The sequence below is a fragment of the Chiloscyllium punctatum genome, chromosome 22, assembly GCF_047496795.1.
Source record: "Chiloscyllium punctatum isolate Juve2018m chromosome 22, sChiPun1.3, whole genome shotgun sequence".
In the NCBI taxonomy this organism is placed as follows: domain Eukaryota; kingdom Metazoa; phylum Chordata; class Chondrichthyes; order Orectolobiformes; family Hemiscylliidae; genus Chiloscyllium; species Chiloscyllium punctatum.
In genome coordinates, this window is record NC_092760.1 from 51,682,346 (window position 1) to 51,708,562 (window position 26,217).

At 38.9% G+C, this 26,217-nt stretch overlaps 1 protein-coding gene across 2 annotated transcripts in view; it reads left to right on the forward strand.

Moving 5' to 3' along the window:
* The window catches only part of dennd5a (DENN/MADD domain containing 5A), a 257,488-nt gene extending 235,813 nt beyond the window's left edge, over window positions 1-21,675 (forward strand). For both annotated transcript variants that reach the window (XM_072592284.1, XM_072592285.1), the window contains 6 exons: window positions 461-579; window positions 5,343-5,524; window positions 6,489-6,571; window positions 16,189-16,312; window positions 19,400-19,568; window positions 20,772-21,675. In XM_072592284.1, coding sequence (XP_072448385.1) covers window positions 461-579; window positions 5,343-5,524; window positions 6,489-6,571; window positions 16,189-16,312; window positions 19,400-19,568; window positions 20,772-20,955 — 861 coding nt within the window. In that variant the 3' untranslated portion in view covers window positions 20,956-21,675. The remainder of the gene's footprint in view (window positions 1-460; window positions 580-5,342; window positions 5,525-6,488; window positions 6,572-16,188; window positions 16,313-19,399; window positions 19,569-20,771) is intronic.
* The last annotated feature ends 4,542 nt before the right edge of the window (window positions 21,676-26,217 follow it).

Below are 26,217 nucleotides of genomic sequence, written 5' to 3' on the forward strand. Positions count from 1 at the left end.
GAGCAAACTTAGTGTTTTCTGGGCAACCTTCAGGAGCTGCATGGAACTTGTGTGAGTTAGGGAGAGTCCCTTAGCTACCTGTACTTTTTGAATGACACAGGAATAATGACCTTTATGTTACTCTTCATGAACTTCAGTACATTCATGGCATCAATTTTTTTTGTGGGCTGGAATAGAATGCTTGGCTCCCATATGATAACACGAGCCACCTGTGACATACCTAGTCTGGCAGGTTCCATTACATGAAGCTCATGGATTTGGATTTCAAATTGTTTATTAGGTTTTTTTTAATCTGTGATGTCTGATTAAACTCTTTTTTTATATATATAGTTAAGACAACTATCACAGATGTGGGACAATCTTCAAATTCCAGTAAAATCCTATAACTGTGTTATTGCCCTTAGGTTATTTTCTTTTTCCAAATAACAATAAGTGTTATCTTTTTTTTCCATTTCTCTAGTGTCAGAACTTGGGAAAGCTTACAACAGTGCTGATTGGTCACGATAACTCAGGGTTGTATGCCAAGTGGCTAGTGGACTACATTGTTGTTAGGAATGAGATAACTGGTCATGCATACAAGTGAGTAATTCTGAATGTTAAATAGTTGAGAAATTTCTGATTTTATTTTTATTTCAATGAAAATTGTAGTAGAGAGTAAGAAGACAAGACTTTGTGTCTATATAAGTCTATTCCTTTCACACACCCAAAAGCAATTCATTCTATTGTGAACCCTAACTAAAATGCTTCTTCTTGTGGGTGCACAAGTGAGAAGGAGAGGGAGGGTATCTCCTAAAACTTCCTTCCTAGCTATTGAGAGAAAATTTGAGCAAAACCCTAGAATGTCCAGGCAATCTGATATCAAAATTGTATTTCCTGGTGCAGTAAGTTGAGTTGCTCATAACCCAAAAAGCTCAAGTACCATTGTGTTCTTCACAGTATTTGCTCTTTATCTCTGTGATAAGTTTAAGAGACTTAACATGTCTCAAGTGCTTGTGAACATTTGGATTAGATTGAAGTTTTCATATTTTCCAATTGTTATACCTTTATAGTTATTGGTGCTGACTCATCCAATAGGCTGCATTTTCAGCATAACTTATGCAAGCTATTAATCATTGACAGTAATAATTCTGGTTAAAATTGTTTGCTACTGCTAAACAATAATTACAACACAAGCCATTGGTGACACTTTACCATCAATCTCATGGAAGCAAAGAAGTTGGAAATGTTAAGGTATTTTATTTAAAATACTTTGATTGGAAGAAAGAAATCATTTATAACCTTTTTCCCACTAGATTATGCAGGTGATTCAAAAATGGAAAGAATTTAAACATGATCTAGAGCCATCTGGTAGTAATGAGAAGAAACTTCATTAACTTGATTGCCACTGACCAGAAAGAATTTGTTGGAACTTGTATTTCCATTTAAAATTTATGACCTGTATTTCAGGTTTAAAGTTTTTATGCTGAGTTCCTGTGTAATGAATAACTGATCTATAAGTCTAGTATAATGATATTATTGATGCCTAAGCAATTGGATATACAAAATAGAAATGAATGCCCATTGGTACAGAAGGTAAACTGAAAATAAAGTGCAAATACAGGACAAGTCTACAAATCCACAAAGAAGGATGCTTCACTCCTCTATTGTCCCATATTTTTTCAGATAACACGGTTTGTTTTATTTTTGAGTACAGTACAATTGGTGGATCAGTTCAGTTCAGAATGTTTTCACTCTTATTCTAACAGTTCTCATCAGTGACATCCTTTAGTGTCAGTTGTGATTCTTTTCCATGCTTGCCTCTGAGTCAGTTGGTTATGGGTTCCAAATCCTACTTTAGAAACTTGAGGTCAAAATCTAGGCTGTCTGTCTAATGTAGTACCAAGGAAGTAATGTGCTGTCTTTCAGATGCGGTTTTAAATCAAAGCCTCGTCTACTCTCTCAGACTCAAATGATCACATAACCTGACCAATACTTATCCCTCAATCAATATCACTAAAAACAGATTAACTAAGCTAGCTGGCTGCCACATTTCCAACATTACATCAATAATTATATTTAATAAAAACATCGATCATCTTTAAAGCGCTTTCTGATATCCTGCACTTATGAAAACCACTATATAGACCGAAGTCTTCTTTTTTCTTTTTTATTCAACCATTGGTCCTAGAAATTGTATGCAATGGTAGTGTGACTTCTGAAGCTTCAGATATGTGGATTTCTGAAGAACAAAAGCAACTGATTAATGGCTGCTTATGTGTAAATGCATATAAAATCAATGCAAAATCAATGTTTGAAGAACTGAGCATGAATGACCTTTGGAGATTACTCACTCTAAGTATATGAATGACTAAGAAAGAGGAGAGAGCAATTATTAGCAATTTGTTTTTACAGCATAAGAAACATATTAAAAAATCTTCTACAATATTATTTTAGTTTGGGATAACATAACTCTAAATTTTAATTGGTGTTTCATATCGAACAGTTGGACATGGATTTGTCTGATTACTTGCTTGACGAAAACATTACAAAGCAGTGTTCTTCGTCCTGAAAGCTATTGATAAGACATTAGGTTGATAAGGCCCTATTTTAGTAATTCCCCTACAACAAATAGTGCACTAACATATATTGACAACAAAGAATGCTAGTTCACTGGAGTACTTGTGAACTACCACAATTCTTGGAATAAAATGTCTTAGAGATTGTATTATTTATGTTTCACTTGTAAGACATGTCAATTCCCATTGTGAGTCTATATTGAGAAAGCCAATCTAAAGATTTACTAGTCCTGATTAATTATAAGACTCATTCCAGATACAAGTATATTTGCACAAGTCTTACAACATTTATGAAGTTTATCGTAATAAATACAAAACAATGATTTTTTTAAAGAAATGGATTCATTTGATTTGCTGTGGATTCCTGACTCAACTTCTGCTTTGACTGGATGTTTGTCTCTTGCTGTGTTCTGTTGATCAAAGTTCTCTCTTTATTCTTTTGTGTGCTGGTTCTTCAAGAGATCTTAAATTTATACTTTTCATGTTCTGATGCCTTATCATACTCATAGGATTAAATTTAAAGTTACACTATTATCCACCCTCATGACCATTTGATGAATCTGCTGACACAATTGATTTAGATTTACCTTCATCAAGCTAATTTACTTAGTATGACACACTTTTAGTTTTGCTTTGTAGTCTACTGTCCAGCTTTCCTTTCCATATTATTACATCTTGATGAGATTTTCCAGACAAGATTTAGCACTGATAGGTTACTTGATGGATTCATGATCAGATATCACTTGTATCTCATTTGTACAGACCTTGTAAGTTCAACTGAACTTATCCATCAATGTTGTATGTAGAAAGCAACATTAATATACCTACTTCAATTCATGACAACTCAACTCCAACAATTTATGTTGAAGAAACAAAACCTCAGAGTCATAGAGATGTACAGCATGGAAACAGACCCTTCGGTCCAACCCGTCCATGCCGACCAGATATCCCAACCCAATCTAGTCCCATCTGCCAGCATCTGGCCCATATCCCTCCAAACCCTTCCTATTCATTTATCCATCCAAATACCTCTTAAACATTTCAATTGTACCAGCCTACACCACATCCTCTGGCAGCTCATTCCATACACTTACCACCCTCTGCGTGAAAAAGTTGCCCCTTAGGTCTCTCTTATATCTTTCCCCTCTCACCCGAAACCTATGCCCTCTAGTTCTGGACTCCCTGACCCCAGGGAAAAGACTTTGTCTATTTATCCTATCAATGCCCCTCATAATTTTGTAAACCTTTATAAGGTCTCCCCTCAGCCTCCAGCCTGTTCAGCCTCTCCCTGTAGCTCAGATCCTCCAACCCTGGCAACATCCTTGTAAATCTTTTCTGAACCCTCTCACATTTCACAATATCTTTCCGATAGGAAGGAGACCAGAATTGCACGCAATATTCCAACAGTGGCCTAACCAATGTCCTGTACAGCTGCAACATGACCTCCCAACTCCTGTACTCAGTACTCTGACCAATAAAGGAAAGCATACCAATTGCCGCCTTCACTATCCTATCTACCTGCGACTCCACTTTCAAGGAGCTATGAACCTGCACTCCAAGGTCTCTTTGTTCAGCAACACTCCCTAGGATCTTACCATTAAGTGTATAAGTCCTGCTAAGATTTGCTTTCCCAAAATGCAGCACCTCGCATTTATCTGAATTAAACTCCATCTGCCACTTCTCAGCCCATTGGCCCATCTGGTCCAGATCCTGTTGTAATCTGAGGTAACCCTCTTTGCTGTCCACTACACCTCCAATTTTGGTGTCTCATCTGCAAACTTACTAACTGTACCTCTTCTGCTCGCATCCAAATCATTTATGAAAATGACAAAAAGTAGAGGACCCAGCACCAATCCTTGTGGCACTCCACTGGTCACAGGCCTCCAGTCTGAAAAACAACCCTCCACGACCACCCTCTGTCTTCTACCTTTGAGCCAGTTCTGTATCCAAATGGCTAGTTCTCACTGTATTACATGAGATCTAAACTTGCTAATCAGTCTCCCATGGGGAACCTTGTTGAACGCCTTACTGAAGTCCATATAGATCACATCTACTGCTCTGCCCTCATCAATCTTCTTTGTTACTTCTTCAAAAAACTCAATCAAGTTTGTGAGACATGATTTCCCACGCACAAAGCCATGTTGACTATCCCTAATCAGTCCTTGCCTTTCCAAATACATGTACATCCTGTCCCTCAGGATTCCCTCCAACAACTTGTCCACCACCGAGGTCAGACTCACTGGTCTATAGTTCCCTGGCTTGTCTTTACTGCCCTTCTTAAACAGTGGCACCAGGTTTGCCAACTTCCAGTCTTCAGACACCTCACCTGTGACTATCGATGATACAAATATCTCAGCAAGAGGCCCAGCAATCACTTCTCTAGCTTCCCACAGAGTTCTCGGGTACACCTAATCAGGTCCTGGGGATTTATCCACCTTTAATCGTTTCAAGGCATCCAGCACTTCCTCCTCTGTAATCTGGACATTTTGCAAGATGTCACCATTTATTTCCCTACAGTCTATATCTTCCATATCCTTTTCCACAGTAAATACTGATGCAAAATATTCATTTACTATCTCCCCCATTTTCTGTGGCTCCACACAAAGGCCGCCTTGCTGATCTTTGAGGGACCCTATTCTTTCCCTAGTTACCCTTTTGTCCTTAATATATTTGTCAATACCCTTTTGGATTCTCCTTAATTGTATTTGCCAACGCTATCTCATGTCTTAAGGTATATGTTAATTTGTAGAAGTATACTGGAGTTAGTCATGTTTATTTGTTTGCCAGGTTCCCATGTGGTAGATGGCTCGGTAAAGGAGTGGATGATGGGAGCCTAGAAAGGATTCTAGTTGGAGAACTTGCATCAGCCAGTCAAGAAACCGATGAGCGTCACTGTCGGACCCCTCCACTGCAGCAATCTCCAAGTATGATCAGGAGATTTGTCAATATAACTCCTACCAGCAGGCAAAGTAAGTAAAGATGTGATTTTTTTAGGGGGGTGGGGGGGGAAACGTGGGTGGAAGAATTGCGAATTAAATCACAGAAGAAGGAAGAATATTTTAAATCCTCAAATGAGTTTGCGCTTTAGCAACAATGTGCTATTTATTAACACTATGAGAAGTTTGGAGATTTAAAATAATTGTCTTCCATCATTGCATATTGTTGTGGAACCTGACAGATAATGGAGTTGATTCCCTAAAAGACTTGGGTATTTCAGATTGTAGTTTATCTAATCTAGTTTGGGTGGGGAACACTGATTTAAGACAGAACTGTTTCACTGTTGCTGATCAATCTCATGCATGTAGCAATGGCAGTTCAGTGATGTAATTGCAGAATTCAAGGAGTATCTTGTGTAAAATCAAAATAGAGTGGGTGCTGTAAATTTAAAATAAAAATACCAGAAAATGGAAGAATTCAGCAGGTCAGCCGGGTCTGTGGATGCAATGGATGATCTTTAATTGAAACTGAAAAGAAATTAAAATGTAAAGTTTTGATGCTAGTAAAGGTAATACAAGGACAAATAGGGTACAGACTGTGGGGCTTCATCTATTTGACTTTGCAACACTTTTTTATAAAGGAGAAATCTGAACTTCTTTCAGCAACAAAAGACCATTGATAAATGATTCTTTTTGTAAGACTGCAAACCTATACAACTTTGGTAGGAGACAGTGAGGTCTGCAAATGGTGGAGATCAGAGTTGGAAAAGCACAGCAAGTCAGGCAGCATTCGAGGCGCAGGAGAATCGACGTTTCGGGCCGGAGCCCTTCATCAGGAAATCGAACTGGGCAGAACTTTGGTCTTTCCATTTATTAATTATGTCTCTTGTTCGCAATTTATCGACTTTATGCACTGCACTGTGTAAAAACATAATATTTGAAAACTTATGGGGATAAACATAGCATAATTTGATGAAACTTTTTTTCTTTGTTGCAGAGCTAAATACTGGTCAGATACAAGAATCTGTTGGGGAAGCTATCAATGGCATCGTCAAACACTTTCACAAGCCTGAGAAGGAGGCAAGAAACCAGTGTTTAAATAATTAAAATTGTTACTTATAGAATAATGGAGGCTTTTAGATTACTTAGTGTGGAAACAGGCCCTTCGGCCCAACAAGCCCACACCGCCCCGCCGAAGCGCAACCCACCCATACCCTACATCTACACCGTACCTAACACTGCGGGCAATTTAGCATGGCCAATTCACCTGACCTGCACATCTTTGGAGTGTGGGAGGAAACCGGAGCTCCCGGAGGAAACCCACGCAGACACTGGGGGGAGAATGTGCAAACTCAACACAGAGAATCGCCTGAGGCGGGAACTGAACCCGGGTCTCTGGCGCTGTGAGGCAGAAGTGCTAACCACTGTGCCGCCCAAAACACTCACAACGCCGTGCCGCCCACAACGCTTGATGTTGTTCAATTGATTAAGGATTTATTTTATTGAAATTTTCTGTCAAAAGTGTATTCTTTTTGCAAACTAAAAGAACTGCGGATGTTGTAAATCAGAAACAAAAACAGAAATTACTGGAAAAGCTCAGCAAATTTGGCAGCATCTGTGAAGAGAAATCAAAGTTAACATTTCAGGTCTGAGGAAGGGTCCCTGGACCCGAAATGTTAACTTTGACTCTTCACAGAAACTACCAGGGCTCCTGAGCTTTTCCAGCAACTTCTGTTTTTGTTTCATATTCCTTTGCAGCTAGACAGCAAATGAAAATAGTAAAAGTTATTTAATCAATGCTATCATGTAAAAATTTGACATCCAAACTTGTGGTGACTTTAAGATATATTAAATTTTCTTCCAAGGTAATTGATCATTTGTTTAAGTTTGAGTATTCAGCATCAGACTGGTGATGTCACATGACCTAATTTCATCCCATATTAGTAAGCATTTTTGAATCATGCAAAATGTATTCTACATCACCACTGTATTGTAGGAAATCATGTGATATTAGACAGTACATATCTTGAATGCTACCACAAAGGGTTGCATGGTGTGGGCGAGTGAGTGAAAAAGATATGTGCAGGGAAAATGCTGAGAGATGTAAAAGGTATAGAGTAGATAATCACAGACTTCACTAATATTGTCTGGACTGGGATAACAATTATATAAAGGGCAGAGAGGGAGAATAATTTCTCTTTGTGTAAATAGCAAAGAGAGAGAAAAGTTTCTCAGCTGTGTTCAGGAGTGTTTTCTTAATCACTACTTTTCTGATCCAATAAAAGTAATTGCTGGATCTGCTACCAGAGAATGCGGGGAGGGCAGGTGGATCACTGCCAGACAGTGAGAATTTAGGGAGCAATGCTCATAGAATGGCCTGATTTGTCCTAAGCACACAGGAATGATGGATTGGCAGCCAAAACTATAACAGAAAAAAATTAAACAGAAGATAGTTTGGGCACAGTCAAGGCATCTTCCCAAAAGGGAGAAGGTTAGGACAAGCAAAGCCAGAGATTCATTGGTTATGACAACGATAGAATAAGATGAAGCAGAGAAAAATAAGTTTTTAAGGCATGCCAAATTGATATTACATGAGAACCAGGCTAATAATAGAAAGTTAAGAGAAGCAAAGGAAATAAGAAAATCAGAGCATGAGAAGAAACTGTCAGCTAACATAAAAGGGAATCCCCAAAAGTCTTCTATAAGCATATTTTGCATCTGAGAGAAGGAAATGCTGTCAATGTTACAGTGAAGGAGGAGGTAATGGAACTACTGCATAGACTGAATATTGATATAATTAGAATGACAGATTGTGTTTAAAATTGGTAAATTGCCAGGACTGGATGGAATGCAGCTGAGGAAGCCGAGAGAAAAAGGGCAGAAATTGCAGGTGCAGTCAAGGATGGAGAACGGCAAATGTTACACCTTGGTTCAAATAGAGGGAAGCATAAACATAGAAAATACAGGCTCGTCAGTTTGATCTTGGTTATGGGAAACTATATTCTAGACAATGTTAACCATCATTTGGACAATAGGAGGGGTAATTGGAGAAAACTGCTACTATATAATTGAAGGGAAATCATGCTTAACTAACTTGATTAGAGTTTTTTGAAATGATACATCAAGTTGTTGATAATAATGTGGCCAATACAATAAATATGTATTTTGAAAGAGTATTTGATAAAAAATCAGAAATGGGCTTTAATTTTGCCAATTGAATAAAAAGGGGAAAGATGACAAAGTGGACGAGTCACAGGAAGTGGAGAATTGTGGTGAATTGTTCTTCACAGTGGAGGAATGTTTGCAGTGGTGCTCCAGAGAAATCAATACTGGAACCATTGCTACTCTTGGTATAAATTAATAACTAGGATTTGAGCATAAAGGTTAGTTTCAAAATTTGTAGTTGTCAAAAACCTTGGAAATTTAGATACCTGAGAATGAGATAGTGATAAATATAAACAGGAGATAAACTGATGGAATAGGTGGACAGGTAGCAGATGGCATTTAATGCAGAGGTGTGAAGTGACACATTTTAGTAGGAATAACAGAAGAGACAATATAAACTAAAGGATATGGTTTTAAAAGGAGGCACGCAGGAACAGAGAAACCTTGGATAAATATGGGCAAATTGTTGAACGTGACAAGGCAGTTTGGAAAAGACGTTAAAAGGACATACAGGTTCCTGTGCTTTATAAAAAGATATAGACTACAAAGGTACAAACCTTTATAAAACAATGATGCAGACTCAGTTAAAATATTGTATCCAATTCTGTGCCCTGCACTTTAGGAATAAGGTGAAGGTATTAAAGTATGTGGAGGAAAGGATAGATTGAACAACCTAAGGCTATTAGAGTCATAGAGCCATGGAGATGTACTGCATGGAAACAGACCCTTCAGTCCAACTTGTCCATGCTGACCAGGTATCCTAAATAAATCTTGTCCTTTTGCTAACGTATGGCCCATATCCTTCCAAACCCTTCCTATTCATGTACCCATCCAGATGTCTTTTAAAGGTTGTAATTGTACCAGCCTCCTCCACTTCCTCTGGCAGCTCACTCCATACATGTACCACCCTCTGCATGATAAAGTTGCCTCTTCGGACGCTTTTAAATCTTTCCCCTCTTACCCTAAATCTCTGCCTTGTAATTCTGGACTCCCCCACTGAGGGAAATATCTTGTCTATTTACCCTATCCATGCCCCTCATGATCTTTTAAACCTCTAAGGTCATCCCTCAGCCTCCAAAGCTCCAGGGAAAACAGCCCCAGCCTATTCAGCCTCTCCCTATGTCTCAAACCCTCCAACCCTGGCAACATCCTTGTAAGTCTTTTCTGAACCCTTTCAAGTTTCACAACATCCTTCCTATAGGAGGGAAACCAGAATTGTACACAATATTCCAAAAGTGGCCTAAGCAATGTCCTCTAAGTCACAACATGACCTCCCAACTCCTATACTTTATGCTCTGACCAATAAAGGAAAGCATATTGTTCTTCTTGAAGAAGAGAAAGGTGAGAAAGATTTGATAAGAGGTTTTCAAAACCATGATGGATTTAGACAGGGTGAAATTGTTTCCAATTTTGGAGGAATCAAGAACTAAGTAAACAGATTGGTGAATGGCAAAAGGATCTAAAACAACATGAGAATGTATTTTTATATGCAGTGAGTGGTTAGGATCAGGAATGCACTGCTTGTAAATGTGGTAAGACAGCTTTAAAAATGGCTTTCAAAAAATGGGCTTGGCTAAGAATCTGAAGATGGAGACTTGGCAAGATGTTGGCGATTCTGTAGAACTGCTGTGGACAGCTCTACCTAATAGCCAAGGCATACTGGTGTTTTTTGCCATCCCTGGCCAACTTATGTGGTGGAATTATAGTTTAAAACCTTACAGAACACATATTTGATCATTTGTGGAGTGGGAAGGATGCCAAAGATAAAAGGAGTGAGCAAACAGCAGCAGGGAGGATACTCCCCTAAAGCACCTAACACACCCTGAGCCCTCGCCCCTCCCCCGGGGACCTGGCAGACTCAAAGGAATTGGCTATGACGATGGAAAGACTTACCTTGAAAGGAGCTGCGATTGAGGAAATCCATGGGGAGATTTGTGCCTTGGTCCAACTGGCTGCCGAAGTTTTTGGGCCTTCGTGTCAAGCCTAGCAGGTTGCAGATTGAAAGGGCTTATCAGGTTACAGTGTACAGGTCAGGGCCAGTGCAACGCCCCCGCACAGTTCTAGTGCACTTCCGTTCATATAAGGACAAGCAAAAAGTCATGGAAGCCTCTAGATTACTAGGAAATGATCCGCAGGCACTGATGTACAAGGGGTCAAAAATCATGTTTTTCCAGGATTTCTCAGCAGCTTTAATTCGAAAGAGGAAGTCCTTCGATGAAGTTAAAACGAAGCTGAGAAACCTGGGCATCCAGAACTCCATGAGGTACCCCGCAGTGTGCCATTTCAGCCACAAGGACTCAGTTTATACATTTGACTCAGTGGATAAAGCTAAAAACTTTGTAGACACTTTAAAATAGACAGACTGGCCTAAAGAATGCAGTTAATGTTCGTCCTCTTTTCCTTCTTGCCCCATGTTTTCCCTTCCTTTTTTTTTATTCCTTTCTTTCTCCCTAATAATTTATTTTTTGGTAAGGGGGAAAAATAAAACTTGGAATAAGTTGTTCCTTTTTTAATTAACTGGATTTTATAATGGGAAATTTTGTGAATGTTCTTTGTTGTTTGTTCTGTATCTCTTTTAGTCACAAGTAGGAGTGACATGAAGCCAGGGATGGGTGGAGTGCTCATCCTGACTTTGTCTTTTTTTTCTGTTGATTTAAGGACCATCAACTTGTTTTTTTGCTGGACTAAGGCTGGGGCACAGTCTGGGTTTCAAGAGGCTGTGAAGGAGGCGATGGGTAGTGTGAGTTGTCCCCTATGGGCAGGGGAAGAGACTTCCATTCAAGATTTAATAGATGGTTTTCTTTGTAATTTTTTGGTGGTAATATTTGTAGTTATGATGGAGTAGTTTTTGTATACTTAATTCTTCGACTCTGAGTCTTTATTTACTTGTGCTTGGTACTTTGTAAGCAGGGATCCCCCTCCCAGGGGTTCAGGGGTCTCTGAAAGGGGATATGGCTAAGTGTCTTATTAAATGGTGTACCTGGAACATCAAGGGAAGTCATTTGCCTGTTAAAAGGAAAAAAGTGTTTTCTAGCCTTAAGAGGGAAAGGGATGATATCGCTTTGTTGCAGGAAACTCATCTTGATGATAGAGAATACCTGAAGTTACAACAAGGGGGTTATGACCGGGTATTCTTTTCATCCTTTTCTACTAAAAGTAGGGCAGTGGCAGTACTTATCCAGAAAAATCTTCCGTTCAAATTATTAGAGCAAGTGAAAGATGAGCAGGGACGGTTTATGATTCTTAAATCCCTGATACATGGAGAGGAATATGGTATTTTAAATGTCTACTGTCCTCCGGTGCACCCCCTCAAATCTTTGATTAGTGCTTTCTCTGAGCTATGTGCCTTTGGAACACGGCACATTATTATAGAGGGGGATTTTAATTGTCTTTTGGATCCGAAAGTGGACAGGATGCCTACTAGGCCGCCAAGTACTTCTTCGCAGGCAAGCAGGTGGCTGACTTATGCGAGCAATTGGGATTGGTGGATATTTGAAGATGTCTTCACCCTACCGACAGGGTCTTCATCCTACCGATAGGGACTTCACCTTTTTTTCAAACCCAAATAAATGTCACATGAGGATTGATTTCTTTCTGGCCCTCAGACCTTCTGGATTCAATTATGGGTTGTAAAATTGGGAATATAGCTATCTCTGATCACGCAGTGATATATTTGGAAGTTAAGGCCATGAGTGAGGGGCTAGGTTTGTGGCACTGGTGTTTGGACCCTTTTCTCCTTAAGGATGCCAAATTTGTGGAATACGTTTTGAAGGAGTTTCAGGAATTCTTGACTATCAACTCAGGTACAACTAGTAGTCCGTCTATGCTATGGGAGACCACTAAGGCCTTTACGAGGGGATTAGCTATTTCCTATTCGGCTAGTCGGAAATGACAGAAGGAGGAACAGTAGCGTCTACTTGAGACGCGGTTGAAAGCCGCCGAGGTGGCACATTTTGCATGGCCTTTGGTGATCTAAGCTACAGCAGATCATACCCCTCTGGACTGCCTTGAATTCAATACTGACACAAAACACAAAGGAAGAATTTGTTTTGCTAGACAAAGGCTGTTTGAGTATGGGAATAGGCCAGGGAAGTATTTAGTGTACCTGACTAGGAAAAAGTGTGCTCCCCAATCCATTACTGCAATCAGAGACCGCGCCGGGGTCCTTGGGTATGATGCTAAAAAGATTGGTTCCTGAGGATTGTGCCTCCTCTCTCTATTAAATTCAGATTTCAAGGTTCTGTCTAAGATCCTGGCGCTGACATTGGAAAATGTGTTGCCCTATATTGTTAAAGAGGGCCAGACAGACTTTATAAGGAGTCTTAGGTCCTCTAATAATATTAAAAGGTTGCTGAATATGGTCCAAGTTTGTCAGCAACGATCGCTTCAGGGGTTGGTGATTTCCTTAGATGCAGAGAAAGCATTTGACTGGGTGGAATGGCCATTTCTTTTTTATGTCTTAGAGAAGTTTGGGTTGGGTGGGGTCTTTGCTAGGTGGGTGGAGGTTTTATATCGCCACCCTCTGGCCACGGTCATCACCAATGGGGTGAAGTCTGGGAACTTTAGGATTGGTAGGGGTAGTTGACAAGGCTGCCCCCTCTCACCGTTGTTGTTTATGTTGGTGATGGATTTGCTGGCAAAGGCCATTCGTCAGAACATCTCCATAACCGCTCCGGAAGTGAGACCGAGGGTACCTAAGATTACACTGTATGCAGATGGTGTCTTTCTGTTTTTATAGAACGCAATGATCGCGGTACCCCATTTGATACAACATATTAATTCATTTGGGGCTATTTCAGGATATAAGATTAACTTTGCAAAATTGGAGGCTATGCCTTGGGGGAATCTCAAGGATGTGCCAGAAGTTGAAAGTGGCCCTAAGTTCCCTTAAAGTGGTCACGGGCAGGGTTCTGATACCTAGGCATTTTTATTACCCCCAAGTTTGATCTGTTATTTCGGACTAACTTTTCTCATTTGCTCAACAATATTAGGCAGGAAATCCAGAGATGGGAGGCTCTTCCAATTTTATGACTGGACCGAGTATCTCTCATTAAGATAAATGTTCTTCCTCGTTTGCGTATGCTTCCTATAATGTTTCCTAGGTCAACGCTATGGAAGCTTACAGGATGGTTTGGTTCCTTTGTCTGGCATCGTGGGCAGCCCCTTATCAAACTTACTAGATTGCAATTGCCTCAAGGAGGGGGAGGAATTGATTTCCCAGACATCAGGAGGTATCAATTGAGTTCCCTGCTGTCCTTTGTCTGCGATTGGGTAGGTCGCGATCCAAACTCAATATGACTGGATATCAAGGCCTCCCAGGCAAAGTGGCCTCTTATTTACCTGTTGTTGGATAAGTTGAGGACAGTTATGGACCATTGCCGGAACCCCATTGTCATTAGTACAGTCAAGACATGGAGGGTGATACCTCCGAGTAAGGATTGCTTATCCAAAACTTCACCACTTACGCCTATAGTTGGCATGCCAGAGTTCTGACCAGGGATGATAGACTCAGGGTTCAAACTATGGGCAGTGAGAGGAGTTTCTAGTTTGGGAGACTTGTTTGAGGGGGAGGTTATGATGTCTTTTGAGTAACTGAACTGCATATACAGGTTGCCCAGCAGAGATCTTTACCGTTTTTTTCAGGTTAGGGACTTCATCCAGAAGAAAACTACACTTCTCACTAAGTCCTATAAGCCCGATACAGAGAGTTTGTTGCTACATTCCACAAGCACCCTTTTGGTTAGTGCCCTCTATTGCCTGCTGAGTGACAGGGCCTGGCAGGATATTAACCAGTTATGTGAGGTCTGAGAGCAAGAGCTAGGCGTGGAGATCTCTTCTGAAACATGGGAGAACATATGGGAAAATGCTCAAAAGATCTCAGTTTCTAATAGGACATACACTATGTAGATAAAAGTTCTACACAGGGTTCATCTGGCACCAAACCATCTGGTGAAGTTTAAAAAAGGGGTATCTTCAGTGTGCCCTAGATGTAAAATAAGTGTAGGTACTCTTACCCATTGCTTCTGGACATGTCATAGGCTCCGTGTTTATTGGAGCGCTGTGGCAGGAGAGATAGAAAGGGTATTGAGGACTAAAGTCAAAGTAGACCCGATATCTCTCCTCTTAGGTCTACCAAATTTACCAACTTTAGATGGGCATGGGAAGAAACTATTTAATATTCTTGCATACTGTGCACCGAAGAATATTCTGATGAACTGCGTGTCTGAGAACCCGCCGGGCTTGCTGGGATGGCAGAAATTAATTATGGAGCATATTCCCTTGGACTTTTTTACAAACATGGTGCACCACACAACAGACCATTTTTAAAAGACATGGCAGCCCTACTTGCGTTATTTGGATATAGATTTGTCAGCTATCTTAACTAGGGTGTTTGTTTAACCGGGATGGTTAGGTTTGTTAAGCCCTGGGTCTTGGAGGGGGAGACTCCTGAGTTAATTAGGGTATGTATGCAATACTCCCATTCCTTTGTTTGGGAGCTTTGTGCCGAACATAACTTCTGTATTGCGTTTTATTTGGGTTTTTTTGCTTTTCTTTCTTTTTTTGATGTATTAGTAATTTACTTATTTGTTGGTGTTACTTTGCACAGTGTTAGGGTTTGTTTTGTATTATAGGGTAGCTTACTAGTTAGTAGACAGTAGTTGTACTGTAATTTGTGCTTTTTTTATTATACTGATATTTGTTCTTGATTGTATTTTTCAATTATTTTATATCTTTGTAAAGTTTTTAAAAATTGCTAATAAATATACTTCCAAAAAAAAAAATCTGAAGATGACAGTTACAAATAAATGGTGGGGGTGGAACCAGATTTTACAGAGAACGAGTATGGACATGATAGTTTGAATAGCTTTCTTCTGTGCTATGAACATTCCATTAATCTATAGTTAAAATTTTAAGTTTAAAACATTGGTGGGTTTAGCTCGGATATGAAATCTCAAATCTGTTTTCCAGCTTAAATCCAACTCCAACCTGCCATTTTTGGCTTTAACAAAAGCTACTAGGTGGATGGGTGAGCATCCCTCCAAGAAAACAGGTTTGAATTTTAAACATGATAATGAAGCGGAGTTCTATTGGCATTTAATTTAATTATTATCTGCCAGTTTCTTGAGTAATGGGTATTCTGTTAGATTCTTCAAGGCAAGGATTTGGCAAATTCAGGAGATAGGTGCCTTTACAACTATCGTTTGGATTTAGGTTTCTGCCGGAGAAGCATCCGCATTTGAAATTGTGGACCTCCTGCCCCTGCTTCCCTCCATCTCTCATTCCTGGTGACTTACACTCATTAATTAAAGTTTTACATCAAACGAGAGAATCACGAATCACAGGCCTTCTGCATATTACCACCTCTCCAACCTACTCTCTGACCAAACTGCTCCCTGCAAGTTGCAACTTCCATCCAGTTATTTCCTATAAGCTACCATTTCCAATCATTTGGTGTATATATCAGAATATAAGTTATCCAAGCTATGCTGTTCTTAAATAAAATGATGTATTTTCTGTCTTTTTTAATGTAGAGGGGAAGCCTAATGTTACTGCTCTGTGGGGAAAATGGACTTGTGTCAGCTTTAGAACAAGTGTTTCACCATGGTTTCAAGTCACCTCGACTCTTCAAAAGTATTTTCATTTGGGACTTTATGGGTAAATATTTGCAGTTTATTCAATGAAAGCCTGTAGCTTTTCTTTTGGTGGTATATTGTGCTTTTGTCCCTTTTGGTAAAAGAGATTAAATATCAGCACATGTTGTGATTACAGTTATGAAATAATTCTGCAGAGAGTTTTCAGAGGAAGATATTTGTCAATTAGATCCATTTTAGTAGACTGGAATTCCGTGCTCATTAGCATACATGTACTTGGTTTCCTGTTTGTTGATATAATTTTTTTTCTATTTTGATTTTGTATGTAAATGTGTGGTTTTGTTCAAGGAAAACCAAGTATTAGCCACCAAGCTAGTATCTTAAATTCTGAAATCAGAAGTATGAATTGAGACAATCCAAAATAGACATAAGCACTGGGCCAAATTTTCATCATTGACTTGGGAACCACAAGTTAGACTGATTCTTGATGTCACATCCCCAAATTCTGAATGAAGATGCATGCATGTAAGTTTCATTGCAGAGGATCAAGGATGGGCTGAAATTGGCCCTGCCACTTCCCACAGAATAAGATGGGTACAAAGGCGGTTGGATACCAAGGCCAGCATGCTAGAGATCAACACCCCTTCTCTGAGCTATCAACCTTGGTGTTCTGTGGATGAGACTGTTAGGTCACTGATACTTGCCCCACCTCATCCTAGTTTCAAACTTCCAGCTCAGTTACTGTCTCCTTGTCTTGTCCGACCTGCCTATCATCTTTTCCACCTATCCACTCCACCCTCTCCTCCTTGACCTATCACCTTCATCTCCTCCCCCAATCACCCATTGTACTCTATGCTACTCTCTCCCCACCTCCACCCTCCTCTAGCTTATCTCTCCATGCTTCAGGCTCACTGCCTTTATTCCTGATGAAGGGCTTTTGCCCGAAACATCGATTTCGCTGCTCGTTGGATGCTGCCTGAACTGCTGTGCTCTTCCAGCACCACTAATCCACTGATACCTCATCCCTCACCCACTTCTCTTTACCTTCTCCATACATCAATGTTCCTCCATTCACCCTTTATTGACTGCTCCATAGCTTCTGTGCATCTACCATAACCACACTGTGTCAATAGGAGCCAAACTTATGACCCCATAACAACAATGGGAATTCTTTAATATGCTCACACCTTAATAAGCTTGTACTTTAATATGCTTCCAAATAATAACATTCAAACTTCAGTTAAAAAACTTCTTCTCTTGGAGCTCATAAAAATGTATACCAAATACACAGCCATTAAACTCCACATTTTAAATAAAGAGCTGTCATCTTAAGTGCTCATAGAACAGCCATGTAAAATCCTCTACAAAACATTTTGATCCTATTAACCCTCATATGGCTACCAAACTACAGCCTTTTCACAGCTGTGTATGCAACCTCTGCTGAGTTAAACCCATTATTAGATCTCAAACTAGCATTCAAAATGGGATTACGTTGCACCATTATATAAATAAACTTTCTAGAACTCAATAAAATTGTGCCTTTGAGTTTGTCTAAGTAGATAGCCATCTAGAACATAGCATTTAGAACAGTACAGCGCAAGAACAAGCCCTTCAACCCATGATGCAATGCCAAACATGACACCAAATTAAACTAATCCCTTCTGCCTGCCCTTGGTCCATATCCCTTTATTTCTTGCATATTCATGTGCTTATGCAAAAGTCCCTTGAATGCCCCTATTATTTCTGCTTCCAAATTCACTCATGGCAGTGGCATTCTAGATTCCTACCACCTTCTGTGTAAAAACACTTGTCCCACACATCTCCTTTGAACTTCCACCCACCCCCCCCCACCTTAAATGTGTGCCCCCTAGTATTAGACATTTGAACTCTGTATAAAAGATTCTGACCGTCAACCTATCTATGCATCTCTTCATTTTATTTTACAAAAGCTCACCTTTCAATCAAATATGCCTGACAATTGTTCAACTATTTTAAAGAGTCAACAAATATCAGATCTTTAAATCAATGTAATTGTTGAGCATATGTTGAGGCATTGCATTAGCAACAGGTTTTCAATACCATTGAATGTAACTTTATTCACTGGAGAATGCATGGGCTGAATTTTCCCCTTTTGAGGCTCGTCTGCTGGTGAGTGGGTTTCATGGCACCCAATCTTATGGGGGTTGGGACAAACTTCCTCATGTGATCTTCCACTGTTCATCTCATTAATTATTCAAGCAAGCTGTTAGGCACAATTCTTGGGGAATTGTATGGCTAGAGAATTGGAAATGGTTATCACTGGTGACATTTTCCAGCCTACACTCCTCTGCAGCATCTAAAGCCCAGCAACACATCACTTCAGATGCTGCAAGCCAGGAACTACACTTCAAGTTGTGCTGCTTGATCGTGATGATGTGGAAGAAATGAAAGCTATCTCCCCACTTCCAGGACAGGGTGTTTGAAGTGCTAGTAGGAAGGAATGTGGAGTGGAGGGCAGTCCTTTTCCCTGCTGACCACTTATGGAAACCACGCAACAGCCTTAGCCAGACTGGACACAAATAGCAGCATAGGTCAGTGCTGTGTCCTGTGCTAAAAGGGACACGTGTCAATACCACAAGAAGGCCAGTGATTTCCTGCACCCTGCAAGGGTAAATGCTGCCATCTTCTTTCTGTGACCCCACAGTTCCAAGGCCATCATTTGTTTTAACTCTGCCACTGCATATACATCTCACCAAGGCTTGTGGATTACAACTTTCACATTTTATACATTATGTCCATTCAACAGCTCATCTCATCTTCCTAAACTGCTAGCACTTTTGCCCTCCATGCTTCCTGCGTACTTATTGAGACCATCTTACCACCGTTCCTGGTCATGCATGACTACAAACTGCTCTTGGGTCCAGTTCATGTCACTTTCTTCATGTCACTTTCCTTTTTAGAAGAACAGCTAATGGAGAAGGTTGGATTCAATTGAGTAATTTAAATTTAAAATCCCCATTGCTTCAGGCCACGTGTTTGCCCTTTGGCAAAATTGATAGCAAACATTGATGGCAAAATCGGCCCCTTTGTTTGCAATCGAGGAGTAACTTGCCATGTATTTGCATAGCTATGATACCTAACCAATATTGTACGATTCTTACTTTATCTTCAGAGAAAGCCTATATGTACTTTGAGAGTTTGGATCATACTGATCTTGCCCAAGAAGAGAATTGGCAAACTAGAGCCAAAAACTTTTGCAAGTTTGTTGCTGCTATAAATGGTGCCCCTCGGAACATTGGGAAGGATGGGAAATTTCAACTTCTGGTGTGTCTGGGAGCAAGGTAACAAAATTATTTATGTTTTGTGTACTGTAAAAATAAAGCAGTGTTAAAGCCTATGCCATCTAACTGAATCCTTGTTTTATTTGATTTAAAGCTGGTTATATTATATTTTTATTTTGTGTATGGTGGGGCTGACAATATTAGCTTTGATATTCGCACATTGGATAACTTGAAATTTATCCAAGACTACACCATCTGACTGCACAGGAGCTATTGAGGGGTTGAATGAAGTGGATGACAGAGAGGACTAAGATTACAGCTGTGCAACAGAAGCACATATGGAACTTGACTCCACATTCGCAGATAATATTCATGAGGGAGATCATGTAGATAAGCAACATGAGGGAAATCAGAGTAACGTTTGGAGACTGTAGCAATATTGTGAGATCGGAAGGAAAGCCACTGCTAAAAGGATTCTGATTATAATCAGATAAGGAATAGCTCAATAAACAAAACAGAGTTGGACAACAAATGATGGGATAGACAATAATGTAACTAGGTTAAATCATAAAAATGTAATTTGGCCAGAATTGATATTCATTAGCAAATCAATGTGTAAGTTTTATTTCCAGAGAAATTCCCATTGATTAAATTTGAGTACAATTGTTAAATGTGTTTGTACTATAATCCTGTGTTCGCTATTGTTCTAAAGTGTTTCCTTTTAAGAATTGTTTAGCGCAGTTAGCTTTATTTGCATGTGTAATTCCAAATTAGGAAAGTTAAAGGCTTTGAGATTTTTCTTGCAGTTTCCAGTTAGCCGTTCTTCTAAAAAGGAAAGTGACATGAAGAAATTTCAAATAAATAGTTTTGGGAGAGGAAAATGCTATCAGGGTGCTAACAATTTCAGACAGTGACTACTTTGTTCAGGCAATAGAATTTCTCAAGCGGTTGTCCTTTATTCTCTAAGGCAAGAACTATTGTACTAGTTGTCAATGAAGCACTTAAATGCCTGTCAAAAACAATTACGCAAAATATACTAATCTCTTATTTCTCTCTCAGACTGATTAGATACATAAATATTTTTCTTATATAATAAAACCCATCCATATTTTGGTGACAGTAAATGTGTCCCTTTCGTTCATGTTTGTACCAATCTGATACTTTGCTTAAAATACTGTGCTTTGATTTTTTCCAGTTGTATTTTGTTTCCCACAATTGATTAACTGGATTCAACCATCATGATGTCTTTTTTTAACTTGTCAGGGATCATCTCTTGCACCATTGGATTGCGTTGCTTGCTGACTGTCCTCTCATTGCTCAGATGTATGAAGATACAGCTCTGATTAAAGACCACACATTAGTTAACTCCCTAATTAGAGTGCTGCAAACTTTGCAGGAATTTAATATCACACTCGAGACATCGCTGGTCAAAGGAATTGAAATTTAAAGATCACCAACATCCAATGGAAGAGTGTGCCCAAGTGCATTGCACAAATTTTGAAATTAAAAATGAATGTAATATTGGAATTCAGCAACTTGTTTTTAAGTTGTAGAAACTATTTGCCATATAGTAAGTGCAGTGAGCCATTTTGAACCTGGTTATCAGGTTATCCTAAGGTTTGAAAGAATGTACAGACATTCTGACTTTTAATGTTTAGTCAATCATTGTAGGTTTGTTTGGTTGTACAGTTATGTGTATCCTCTTCAAGAATTATGCTTGTTTCAAACTTCTTTTCTAAAGAAAATAAGAAGTGTTACATTTGATTTATTTTTCTGCACAGGCCAATCCTTGCACTGTTAACTTGCAGTTTAAAAGTGTCTGAATTTTTTTAAAAGTGTACATAAGCAGGGCATAGGTTTTACTTTGTAGCTGCTTAAAAAAGTGTACATATATACATATGTTTGTAAAGTGTGTGTGTGTGTATGTAATATGTATAATATATAAACATACACATAGTATTCTTGTAAAATTCTTGGAAAATAGGTCGTATTTTTTCAAATGTTGAAGGGTTAAAGATCAGTGTCTGATATTAAGCTGAGAAAGTATTCATTTGTATTTCATTTTGATTAAAAAAAAATTTCCTTGCCCCTACTTGGTTCCTTTTCATTTGTCTTTTATAACAAAGATGAGATTTGACTGTCCATAAATAAACATTTTCCCTTCAGATTCACGTTTCTATGAAGTCTCTATGAAAAATATTGCATTTAAACATAATTTATTTGGTTTTGGCTAATGTTCAGTAATCAGAAGGGTATACAGATTTATGCCAGTATCATGAGATAGACTTAGAACAAATTTTCATTCTTTCCAAATATTTTTTGAACCTTGTTAGAAACACATTTCTTAACCATATGTTTGCTTTCATTTTTTGAAATTTAAAAAATTGGCAATTTTTTTCCAAATTAATGAAAAATAAATGCCACAATATTGAAAAGTTAGATGCAAATTTATGATGAGCCTGTTCCCTGATAGTTGATTAGACCAGTTTCATCCTTAGTGTATTACAAAAGGTGTACATTTTGTGAGTGCACATTCGACTTTGGGGGTTCCATGCATTTTTCTGATAGGCTGCTACAACTCAATGAAGTGCTAACCATAGGAGTAGGAAATACAGGAGAAATTCTAGCCAGAGTATTAATCCCCTTTTTTTTTCCTTTTTTTTACACTTGGTTCAGGCTTACACTTTTCAGATAGTGAAACTCTTTTTCTTGGTGGTTTTGTCGACTCCTTAATACACATACTCAGCTTTACCTTTTAGTTAGAAAAAATATAAAAATGTCCCACAAAACTTATTGGTGCTCTATTTATGGTTTATTTGACTGACAAAAAAAAAGGCAACAATTAATGTTTATTCATAAAGTTTCAGATTTCTTCTGTTGTAGAAATAAAACTGAGATTTAGGTAAAGTTGCAGAACTTTTCATCAATTATCTAGTTACAAACAATATTTTACATACAGTGTGCTGTATCCACATGCTCTGCAAAACTTTTATTATGACAACACTTTTTTTTTTAGTTTTCAGAGAGTCTGAACCTCTGTATTGTATCGCAGATTATTTCTCTGGCATAATTTTAAGTATTTATAAAATAAATATAAATGAACCTAGTTTTATACATGAGATTGGAAAAAGACCTATAAGCAGTGTATAAGGATTTAGTCTTTCCTTCTGCTTTCAGTGGTATTAATCAGCTATACCATTAATGGTGAGGAACAGAAGGCTTCTGCCTTTTGGATCCTTACACAGATGGATAATGTGGAACTGTGAAACATCTGTGTCCGGGTACCATTACATTCTGGGAGTTGGTGTCAAGCAGGTGCTATTAGCATGTTTGGAGTTGAGTTTGAGTGATTTATTGTTGTCACGTGAACCAAAATACAGTCCATTCTGTTGTTTTGCTTGCTATACAGGCAGATCATACCATTGCTGATATTCCTGATGAAAGGAGTTGCCCACTCCACAGAAAAAAAAAGTTTCTTCTTTCCTTTGTTCCCTTTATAAGTTTAGAAGTCTGGTACTAAAATCTTGTTATTAATGATTTCTCCATTATCTTCCTTGTGGATATCAAGAGTGGATTTTATTACAATAATTACATTCCATGTCTGATGATTTTGTTGAGTAGCACTGAAAGTGATAAATCATTGTGATTTAGTTGTGTAAAGAATCTACTTATGTAATGAGAAATCTATTTCTGGATTAGTGGTGCTGGAAGAGCACAGCAGTTCAGGCAGCATCCAAGGAGCAGCGAAATCTTCTGGAATGTTTGAGGAGTGCTGGTTATGGAGGTGGGTAGATAAAAGTTTGTTGTACTTACAGTTTTTGATGTTTGAGATGGAATTGAAATACTGTTTGTTGAGAGTATGAATTCTCCTGAGGATGTAGTACAGAGTGGGTCCTTTGCAATTCTGAGAGAGTGTGGCCCTCAGCTGAGGCAGGGATGACTGTGGAGAGGTTAGGTGCGAGCGTGGAGCGGAGGATCTTGAAGGAGAACCGTTGCTGGTGTTTTTGAATCTGTAGTCTGTACTGTTTGTCCTGTTCGGGTCCGAACTCTATTGGTTTAAATTTGGTCCGGAGTCTGTGTGGGATGAGTTGGTTTCGGAGGCAGGCACTGAGGAAGCAAATGTGGCTGTGGTAGCAAGTTTGTTTCATGACATGGTTGAAGAGCTTCAGGGCAGAGGAAATGACCTGGGAGTTGCAGTGGGAGAGGGACTCCCTGAGATTCTTGTAGAGAGAGGAGGAAAACTTCTTCAAGGCAGGCATCCTCCTTTGATGCTGCCTGAACTGCTGTGCTCTTCCAGCACCACTAATCCAGAATCTAGTTTTCCAGCATCTGCAGTCATTGTTTTTACCTAATGAGAAATCTAACCTAGAGCAATTTCAATGTCAAGAAACTCAAAGAACATTCATTAAATTTCCTGATTTGGAGATGCCGGTGTTGGACTGGGGTGTACAAAGTTAAAAATCAAACAACACCCAGGTTATAGTCCAACAGGTTTAATTGGAAGCACACTAGCTTTTGGAGCATCGCTCCTTCATCAGGTGATAGTGGAGGACTCAAATCCTAAAACATAGAATTTATAGCAAATATTTACAGCGTGATGTAACTGAAATTATACATTGAAAAATACCTTTAGCTAACCTGAGAATGCAACTTTTAAAAAAAGGGTTTTGTGATTTACACATGAAAGAAGTGAAACTATCATGGTATTCAAAACAGATGAAAGACTCAACAGACAATCAAGGTATTTTTCAATGTATAATTTCAGTTACATCACGCTGTAAATATTTGCTATAAATTCTATGTTTTAGGATTTGAGTCCTCCACTAAAACATAGAATTTATAGCAAATATTTACAGCGTGATGTAACTGAAATTATACATTGAAAAATACCTTGATTGTCTGTTGAGTCTTTCATCTGTTTGAATACCATGATAGTTTCACTTCTTTCATGTGTAAATCACAAAACCCTTTTTTTAAAAGTTGCATTCTCAGGTTAGCTAAAGGTATTTTTCAATGTATAATTTCAGTTACATCACGCTGTAAATATTTGCTATAAATTCTATGTTTTAGGATTTGAGTCCTCCACTATCACCTGATGAAGGAGCGATGATCCGAAAGCTAGTGTGCTTCCAATTAAACCTGTTGGACTATAACCTGGGTGTTGTGTGATTTTTAACATTAAATTACTTCAACATAAAACATTATGATGGTACAATGATAATACTACTATAATATGATTTCTATAATTTTTAAGAACGTGTATATCAGTCTATGATTCATTTGTATATATGAGAAGTGAAATGCTTCAAGTTGCATACATATGATTATTAGCATATATTTTTGGGAAAAGACACATTTTGCCAAACATTTTTGTCTTGAATTCGCAAGGATAATTTGCATGAAATACTAAAGTAGAGGGAAAATATTATTTATATTGTTGAAAGGAGAGTGCTGATTCATTTGTGTGGACTCTGATTGATAGAGGTGTTGGCAGGGAGAATGCATTAGTTATTTGTACATGACAGTTACTTTCCTCGATTTGTTTAAATTCAATTTTAAACTGAGCAGGTAGACTCTGATCTGAGAAATGAACCAGAGAAAGACTGTCACTTCTTTAGATCCATTGAAACAAATGCAGTGTGTGAACATGTCCTTTCTGCCTGCAAAAAAGGCAATGTATGTCAGTTTATCAACGATTAATATCATTGTGGTATATTAATGCAATTTTAGAGAAAATTTGTAGCTCAGATTGTGGATCAGGTTGTAAGTTTGCTCACTGAGCTGGGAGATTTGTTCTCAGATGTTTCATCACCATGCTAGGTAACATAATGGGTGGGCCTCCAATGAAGCGCTGGTGTTCTGTCCTGCTTGCTATATATCTGTCTTGGTCTGTTATGGTGGGTGATATCACTTCGGGTTGTTTTTCTGAGAGGTGGTAAGTAGGTTCCAAATCGACATGTTTGTTAATGGAGTTCCAGTTTGAATGCCAGGCCTCGAGGAATTCTCGTGTGTGTCTTTGTTTAGCTTGTCCCAGGATGGATATATTGTCTCAGTCAAACTATTTACCCTCTTCGTCTGTATGTATGGATACTAGTGATAGTTGGTCATGTCTTTTGGTGGCTAGTTGGTGCTCATGTATCCTGGTGACTAATTTCCTGCCCATCTGTCCAATGTAATGTTTGTTGCAGTCCTTGCAGGGTATTTTGTATATGACGCTCATTCTGCTGATTGTTGATATGAGGTCTTTTAAGTTCATCAGGAGCTGTTTCAGTGTGGTGGTGAGTTTGTGGGCTACCATGATGCCTCGGGACCGGAGTAGTCTGGTCATCATCTCCGAGATGTCTTTAATGTGCGGCAGGGTGGCTAGAGTCTCTGGGCATGTTGTATCTTTTCGTTTAGGTCTTTTGTGTAGGAATCAGTAGACTGCGCTTATCGAGTACCCATTGTTCCTGAATACATTATATAGGTGGTTTTCCTCGGATTTGCGTCATTCCTGGGTGCTGCAATGTGTTGTGGCTTGTTCAAATAATGTCCTGGTGTAGCCAGGTTTGTGGGTGAGAATTATGTGGAGGCTCAGTTGGACCAGATGATTTCTGGTGCTTGTTTATGTACCTTTGGTAATCCATAGAAACTAGGTATGTTGAAGCCTTCAGATTTCATTCTTTGGAGGTCTGTCTTGTTAATTTCACCTGTCTTGAGAAGTTTCCTC